The sequence below is a fragment of the Cynoglossus semilaevis genome, chromosome 1, assembly GCF_000523025.1.
Source record: "Cynoglossus semilaevis isolate Cse_v1.0 chromosome 1, Cse_v1.0, whole genome shotgun sequence".
In the NCBI taxonomy this organism is placed as follows: Eukaryota; Metazoa; Chordata; class Actinopteri; order Pleuronectiformes; family Cynoglossidae; genus Cynoglossus; species Cynoglossus semilaevis.
Genome location: NC_024307.1, coordinates 16029078 through 16037919, shown reverse-complemented (window position 1 = coordinate 16037919; position 8842 = coordinate 16029078). Strand labels below are relative to the sequence as shown.

The 8842-nt window shown below is 45.2% G+C and overlaps 2 protein-coding genes across 2 annotated transcripts in view; both read right to left on the bottom strand.

The window, feature by feature from the left end:
* The window catches only part of marc1 (mitochondrial amidoxime reducing component 1), a 5533-nt gene extending 4249 nt beyond the window's left edge, over window positions 1–1284 (bottom strand). Inside the window, exons 1-2 of the mRNA XM_008313844.3 lie at window positions 838–1284; window positions 86–256 (exon numbers count right to left, since the gene is read on the bottom strand). Coding sequence (XP_008312066.1) covers window positions 86–256; window positions 838–1088 — 422 coding nt within the window. The 5' untranslated portion in view covers window positions 1089–1284. The remainder of the gene's footprint in view (window positions 1–85; window positions 257–837) is intronic.
* A 5127-nt stretch (window positions 1285–6411) lies between these two features.
* On the bottom strand, window positions 6412–8692 carry LOC103381717 (potassium channel subfamily K member 3). The gene is made up of 2 exons (XM_074559994.1): window positions 8683–8692; window positions 6412–8633 (listed from the first exon to the last, which is right to left on the bottom strand). The coding sequence occupies exons 1-2, from the start codon at window positions 8690–8692 to the stop codon at window positions 7690–7692; spliced, it is 954 nt and encodes a 317-aa protein (XP_074416095.1). The 3' UTR covers window positions 6412–7689.
* Window positions 8693–8842: the final 150 nt, after the last annotated feature.

Here is an 8842-nt window from a genome sequence, read left to right as displayed (position 1 = left end):
CCCCCGGACACCACCGGACGCCACAGGACGCCACTGGACACCACAGGACAACACAGGACACCACTGGACAACACCGGACATTTACCTGCAGCTGACCACACGGTTGTCGGGCTGTTTGAGCGGGAACATCAGCTGCTCCATGTTTGGTCCGTTCAAACAAACCTGACTTCCCTCGCAGGTCAAAGAAACCAGCACCAGTCGAGGCTGCTGTCGGCCTGTGACCATGTGACCGTCGTCCATCGTCACCATCCAGTGTCTGCCAACGAACCACAACACACACACATTCAAACCTGAACTCAGTTACAGGAACGACTGTCGGGGAAAAAAAACTCGTTAGGATTGATGACGTCACATATTACCATGGATACTGGCCTCGTTTATAGAAATAGAAAACTAGCATTAGACATTATTTTTAACACAGAACTTCAGAGCTGATCTGGGAACGATTACAGAGAGACATGTTGGAACAGAAACTTGTCGTTTGTTATCAAACCTGCACGTTATTATTTTGTTGTTTTGTGTTTAATTGTAATTGAGTCCGTTTTTTTTACTTTATATTAAATGTTATCTATATTGTTAATAGAAGTGTCTTCGTTTTTAAAGTGTCTTTTCTTATCTACGTCTAAATATAAATATAAGTGTCTTTTCTTATCTACGTCTAAATCATTTTTTATTTCTCTCTAGTCCATGACTGAGACTCGAGATGTCCAAACCAAACCAGCAGGTTGACAAATGCTGTCAACTTCCCCGTGGCTCTGTGTTAAAGAAGCACTGTAGTCTCCTCACCCTCACCCTGACCCCTGACCCTCACCCTTGACCCTCAGCCCTGACCCTCACCTGTCCTGAAGTTCTCCAAACTTCAGCCCCTTCTTCTGACACTCAGCCAGAGCCACACTCACGGCTCTGCCTGATTTCAGAGGATGAACGAGCAGCTGCGACACGACGCCCACTCGAACCAACGTTTCTGGCTTCTGCCGCAGGTATTTATATCCAAGCCCGAGTCCCACGGCGGCCACGCCGACTCCAGCGAGCAGGAGAGCTTTTCTATTCTGTGCAAAGGCGTTGTAGAGCTGCGCCTTTACCTCCATGTCCGAAGAAGAATTCCAAGAAGCAGAAGAAGAACCACAAGTGCACGGACTGTAGACGACTCACTCCGGAGCTAAAGCACAGCAGCTGTAACCTGGAGGTACAAAGTTCAAGCTCAAGTCAACTTTTCGGAGTTCCACTTCTTCTCTCTCTTCCATTCCTTCTTCTGTTCGCTCATTTTTGCTTCTTCATTTGTTTCAGCTTTACCTCAAAAAGTCATTTGCTGCCATCTACTGTTTAAAATGGACCCTAACCCAGTGACCAGCCTTGACTGGGGTTCCGGTTGAGTCATAACCACAAATCTAAACAACAACAAAAAAGAGATTTAATCATCATCGTCGTCATCATCTAAAGTTCATTATTTCATTAAGATTTAAATCATTCTTATGTTTAATTCATGACCATTAAGATGACAGACAACAGTTCATTTTTTCATTAAGCTTGAAATCATTCTTATGTTTTATTCATGACCATTAAGATGACAGACAACATCTTCATCAGCAGCGTATATACATATACACACACATATATACACACATATATACATATGGTTTTTCTGGTTATAAGCCATACATGTTTCTTTAATTTGTGTTTGATTAAAAAAGCAGCAGGAGGGTCCAGCAGTGACAGTGGAGCGATTTGTTAAAACTCTCTAAATCCCTGACGTTCTTGTTAAAACGACAGGTAAGTAAGTAACCAATCTTACCGTTAGAGGTCACTATTTCTTAGCCATGAGACCAAAGAATCTAAATCAGCTAAATGTGATCACAAAAGAGGTAAGAGTAAAGGTGGAGGTGTCGTCACACTGTGGTCCAGCCCAGGTTTACACCTGACCACTGTCCCCCTAGTGGTCGCTGACGTCAGTGACACCTCCACGTTCAGCCTTCATCCCTGACACAGGAGAGAGCAGGTGATGTCATGTCTGAGCTGACCTTCTGAGTGGAACTATTTTTGCCTTCGACACAGATACTCAGGTCTGTGGCCAAAGTAGAAAACAGCAGATGCTCCAGCCACAGGGGGGCAATACAGGGATTTGTGGAGTGGATACTCCTTCTGTTGCTTTTCTCTGCACATCTAATGGCTGAAGGCAGACTGGCAGGAACAACGCCAGGTCCTTCAAGCTGCTCTGATGTGGTGGTCAAGAGGAAAGGAGATATTCAGTCCAATCTATGAGCATTGTCCAAAACAATTAGCCGATTTTTTTTAAATTAAAAAAACGTATAATCACCTGTGGGTGGGATTCTCCTTTAACCTGGAAACAAGAAAACGTTGACCTGGTTTAGTTACACGGTGACTAACTGAGACTGGGTGTTCACCAGTAAAAAGAAATACTTCTGAAATAATGGCTGAATGAAATAATCATAAAAACAAAATTCCACGAAAACCTGAAACTAAAAGTGTGTCTTCATATAATGGTAGAACTGCTCATGTGAGTCCAAACAACAGGCAGAATAATAACGTCATTAAAATTCATCCAAACTAATGCACTGTAGATTTAATTTAATTAGATTTTTTTTCAAGGAAGGAAAGGAAAAAACGACATCACGTCAACAAGGACCAAATGAATTGTGACAAAAGTCAAGGAAGGAAAGGAAAAAATGACATCACGTCAACAAGGACCAAATGAAATCTGCTCTCCTTTTTCATCAGATCCGTCACTGATAATGATTCATTTATGATAAATGTGAACGCACCAGAGATCACATTTAAAAAGACCGGATTTAATTGGATTTAATTAAAGTCTTTCCAGACCAGCTCAGCTGAACACACACCTCTGACAGACTGATAACGGCGGCCACAACACACACACACACACACACACACACACACACACACCCCCCCCCGTCGCTGCTGCACCACCTGACGATGGCTGCGGACAAAGACATTTACATCCTGCCCCAGGCTGGGACATAAAGATCAGGCGACCGTTGGTCTGCTGCTGACTAACCTGCTCTATGATGACCGGAACTGGACTTCAGTCAGGATTCCCAAGGTGGCGCCATCTGGGCCAAGTGGTCATTTCCTATACATTCAAGCAGGATTTTACCAAAGCAGAAAAGGAGGAGATTAAAAAAACAAAACCGTACAGTAAATGTCCACACAGTATAGGGATTGGTTGGAAGTTTCTGTCTTGAATTATTACGAAGCTAATCAGCTAACAGCTGTCGTTGTAAAACGGTAAAACTCTGAAGTTGTCACTAAAGGAGATTTAATAACTGTATATTCAGGTTGGATGAATTTCAGCTCATGAATGATCTGTTTTCCTCTAAATAGGATCTTAACTTGTATTTTTGACACTGAGTGTTTTGGAAGAAAACATTGACCCTCGTGGTCGAGGCAGTTAGCAAATGTTTGTTGTTCCTGAAAAAAGGAGACTTTGTCGCTATTCCATATAGACTTATGTTAATATGGAAATCTGTTGCACAACCAGTCGAACCAGTGGATATTTTTGAAACCAGATGTTTCAGAGCTGCTCTCCAAACTCACTGACACTCACTCTTGTTTTCGACCTTTATTATAAATTCACTTTTCTTGTTCTTCTTTTCCGTCCGGTGTTTCACCGTCTCTCCCCTCCTCCCCCAACTTTCCCAAGTTCTCTTCAACAACACAAGGAAGGATGGGATTAAAATCTTTATTTTCCAAGTACGACACAAAAAGTCCGGTCCTACTTGAATAAACGTGGTCCAGCACCTGCATGAGCGTACAGAGGGTTCATGTTGACACAAGGGAATCGAGAGAAGAAACAAAAATATGGCTTTTCTTTCTTCGTCATGTTCAATATTCAATAGAAATATAAAACAAAATGCCCTGGAGTTAAATCATCGGGAGAACAATAACAGAAATGATTCTCATTTCAAATGTTCTCTCTGCATGAAGCAAAATATAAAATACAGTTTGAGTATTTAAAGTGGTTTTCTTTTCTCTCTCCTACTCCCTGCGGTGCATTTCCCAGAATGCAGTTTAACACTGAGATGTGAAAATACAGCAAGATATTTTCTAAACCTGACGTTTGTTTCTCTTGAAATCCAGGAATTAAAAACCTCAACCATATTTGACTGAGGTTTTAATGAACATAATACAAAAAATACATAATTTAATCCATACAATTCATAGATTGTTTTAGATCCAGGTAGAGACTGAACCTGGAGAAATACAGTGACATATTTTAAACCTTAAATATATACAACCTCAATGTTTTTATTGCTTTTTATTTTCTATTCATATATATATATATACTCTAATATTTCTAATTAAGAGTGTCCATCACTTTGGTCAAGTGTTGTTTTGAATGTGATTACAGTAAAACTGGAGGTGAATGCTCCAAGCGTGTTCTCATGTACGGCGCTCTCACCGTTATCTCCTGGTCTCTGTTTGAAATAAATAGTCAAATGTGAAATGTTGTAGCAGCCAGAAATAAAGTGAACATGACATTCGCCTCATGTCGCCCACAGAAGGAAATTAAAAAACAATATACAAGCGAACACTCGGAAAAGCAAGCGCGTGAGGGTGGATTTGAAAGTTTTCCATCAATCACACAGTTGTCTGCCACTGACAGCCAGCTCATTATCCATTGTCCAAACACAGAAACCCCCCTCCCATCTGCCACTGCAGCCTGACACTAAAAATACTCTCTGTCTCCTGTTTGGCCCAGATGTGGTTGTGTTTAGTCGAGGATGAGTGTGTGGAGCCGCACACACACACACACACACACACGCTCCAGACTGTGTGCTTCTGTGGTGCTGTGTTTGATTGGACCGACCATCTCCGAGCCTCTGCTCACTGCACTCTATTAAAGCGCGGCGGGAAACGGAACTGGGAGGAGAGATTCCAGTGGAGCGTTTGGAAGGAAAGCCTTTTTTTGACATTTGGCTGCTCCCACCTCAATGGGAGGCCGTGGAGGATTATCTGCACGTATGATTTGGCACCGAGTTTACGCCGGATGCTATTCCTGACGCACAGCAACCCATTTATACGGGCCTGGGTCCAGCACTGTAGGGTACACACTGAGAGGGGTCCATGAGGAGACACTTGGGGTTAAATGTCCTGTAGAGGGACACATTGGCATGCAACAAATCACCAGTCCTAGTTCGAGGACGCTCCGCTCCGACCAACCAATCAAATCTACCGCCGGTATCGAACACACGAGCAGAGACGACCTCGTAAACATGCAACCTCCACCTTTCTGCCACCGCTTCGGTTTAGAATCTTTACAAGCGTGATTAAAGGCCAGACAGGAAGTTGATTTGGATACCAACACCAGTATCAGGTCCAATATGGTCTTACTGTTTATTACCACACAACATGCCACTGCAGTGAACGACGTCTCACTACAACCACCTACACACCTACTGCAGCTCAGCGAATCAAGTAACGTAGTACTGTATGTTGGAGTAGTTTGTCAACAATGTCAGCAGTTTGGGGGGATTTTATCATCAGGAGCAAAACGTCCTGTAAGATTTACTCTGTCAAGATACGAGCAGTTTAACGAAACACGGAAAACAGGAGACGGTGTTTTCAACTGTTGGTGCCAAAGCTTTGCTCACTCTCTGGTCAACTGGCTGTGTCCCACGGTGTAGCGGTTATCACGCCTGCCTTACACATCTGCCTTAGACACAGAAGGGCCGCGTGGATCGCAAAGACTCGCACATCGTGGCACAAATAAAAGGACTAACGTTTGTTTATCATTTAAACCGACGACAGTGTTGAAGTTCAGCAGCCGTAGAGACGTCGCCTTCACTGATTCTGAGCTACAACGTTCAGTAAAATCCACCTTCACTGCAGCCGAGCTGCTGCTGCTGCTGTTACTGCTGCTGCTGCTGGTGTTGCCGTGGTTGCTGGCTCGGCGGGGGGGGTTGGCGGGGGCGCCGGGGCCTCGTTCTCCCCCCTCCCCCTCCTCCTCTTCCTCCTGCTGTTGCTGCTGCTGCTGCTGCTGATGTTACTGCTGCTGTTACTGCTGCTGCTGCTGCTGTTACTGCTGCTGCTGCTGCTGTTACTGCTGCTGCTGCTGTTACTGCTGGTGCTGTTACTGCTGCTGCTGCTGCTGCTGCTGTTACTGCTGCTGCTGCTGCTGCTGCTGAGAGTCTCTACTTGTTGACGACCGCCCTTCATTACTAATGCGCTCACTCATGTTGGACTTTTATCATTAAAAAAAAACTCTCTACTTGTTGACGACTGCACTTCATTACTAACGCGCTCACTCGTGTTGGACTTTTATCATTAAAAAAAAACAAACTTTACCACTTGTGGTCTTACATAATGCAGCAGTATGAGTGTGTGACGCAGCAGCGTTTCCAGCAGAGACCAGAAAAAAAGCCCACAACAACAGGGACAACCACACACACACACACACACACACACACGTGTGACTCATATGAAGCGATGTGTCAGCACAACACTTGTGACAAACACAGTTTGTTTAAATAAATAAAAAATAAACCGAAAATGACACCAGTGGGACTTTAACATGACGCCGGGGAGCAGAGCAGAAGAAGAAGCTGTTTCTGATCCTTCAGCCTCTGAACACGTTCAGTTCAGTTAGCATCTTCTGGCTAATGTAACGCAATTTTTGCAGTCGATTTTACTCAGCTTTTGAAAGTGGGATTCTTTTTCGTACTTAATATTCTCCCTCGATTTCCACTTCTCTTCCAGTTTGATGCCACGGCTGCAGCTCAGCTTTTCATCCCGCTATTTTCCACTAATTTGGAGCCCGAGTACAAACAATTGTACGCAAACCATAGTTTGAGAACCTGCGTTCTAAAGCCTCCTTGCTCTCTTGTAACATCTTTGTAATTTTAAATTTGATATTAGCGATATTTCTTGGTGACTTTTTAGATTTCATTTTGCTAATTCTTTCTACTATTTTTTTAATTAACCTTTAGTAAAAAAAAAAGGGTTTTTTTTTTTGCCTGTACATTTTTGGCTGAGTATTTTTGCGATATACGTTAGTTATTTTCAGAGTTCCTTTGACCTGAGGACATCATCTGAATATTCTTAGAAAATGTTCTTGGTTATTAACTCATCTTTTAGTTTCCTTCGCAGCTAACTTTTAGTTCCTAAAAGGCTTTGGAACCGTCTTTTCCAACTCTAGTCTTTTCTAAGCCAGATTTCTGTCCAACATTTTCTACAGTGAATCATTGGGTAAATGGTCTGTCACGTGAACTGGAAGGCTTGTGTTTGATCGTAGATAAGACGCCCATCGTTAGCTAACGTCCGACTCTCTTTGAACTGATGCTGCTCCAGTCACAGAAACAGCGATGATGGAAAATTAAAGACAGGAACAGAAACTTCACTGTAGTGTGAATAACTTGTTTCAGTTATTCTGTCATTTTTGTTGCACCATTGCTCAGTTTATTCAACCAAAAAAGTCATTTTTGGTGGAAGTGTGACCTCCTGCTGCACCTGCACTGCTTTCATCTGCAAACATGTCACACTGTTCCCCTGTGTCCATGTGCGCTGACCCAGGTAATGTCACTGTCAGCTCTGAGAGGCTTCACTGTTCAGCGCTGCACGTGGATTTTCTTCCAGCGACTCCAGGCTTTTAGCACCACAAACATCTCTGTCAGCAGTCACGTCTCTGCTGCGGAGACCCACTGGAGTGAGCGGCTACACGGAGCTGCGTCTCTTGAAGACCCTGAACGGAGAGAGAATGTGTAGGCCTGTTGTTATGGAGTTGATGCTGGTGCACTGACGTGGACTGCACACGCAGCCCGTGGAGACTGGCTCCATGTAGCGAGGGCAGTCCATGTTCTGCTGCAGGTAGGCATCGGAGAACGTCAGCTCCTGAGGGATGGAGGCCGAGCCCGGCAGGTTCTCTTTGCTCCTGTACCATAAACACGAGCAAATAGTCTGAAAGTGGAGCACCTCGGTGTAGACGCCTTTTAAATCTTTAGCTTTCGTGGCGTCGTCTGCTACTGGTGTGGAGGAAGCTGAGGCGGAGAAGGGGATGAGACGGGCCACCTCCCCCCTGGACTTGCTGACGGACATGAGGGCCTTCTCCTTGGCGTCCCGCCGCTCGTCCTCGGTGTTCATGGTGAGGAAACGCAGCACCACCAGGTTGAGGAACGCTCCGATCACCGTCAGGCCCATGAGGATGTAGGCAAAGCAGAAGGCCACGTACCGCGGGTCGTTCTGCAGCGCGTCGTCCCTCTGCAGAGCCACGTAGTCCCCGAAGCCGATGGTGGTTAGCGTGATGAAGCAGTAGTAGAAGGCGTGCAGAAAACTCCAGCCCTCGCTGTGGGCGAAGGCCACGGCCCCCACGCACAGGGTGCTCATGCAGGAGAAGAACCCCACCGTCACCATGTTCGCCATGGAGACCTCGGTTTGACGCATGCCCAGGCACTTCTTGGCTTGGTGCAGCAGATACCTGACGAAGGTGTTGATGCGCTCGCCCAGGCTCTGGAACATGACCAGAGTGAGGGGGATCCCCAGGAGGGCGTAGAACATGCAGAACACTTTCCCTGAGTCGGTACTGGGCGCCGCATGGCCGTAACCTGCGAAAGAGAAGAAGACGTCAGTTTGACAGTCCAGACGTGTGGTGAGGACAGAACCTCAGAAAAGGACTGGGTCTCTATAGTTAGGAAAATGAGGAAAGTGAACTCCTTGTCATTGTGACACTGCACACAACTGTGACCTCTGCTTTTAACCCATCACCAAAGTGAACAGTGAACAGCTTTAAGGACCAGGGAGCAGTGTGTGGAGACGGTGCCTTGCTCACAGCACCTCAGTGGTAACTTGGCAGCTGGTGGACTCGAACCTG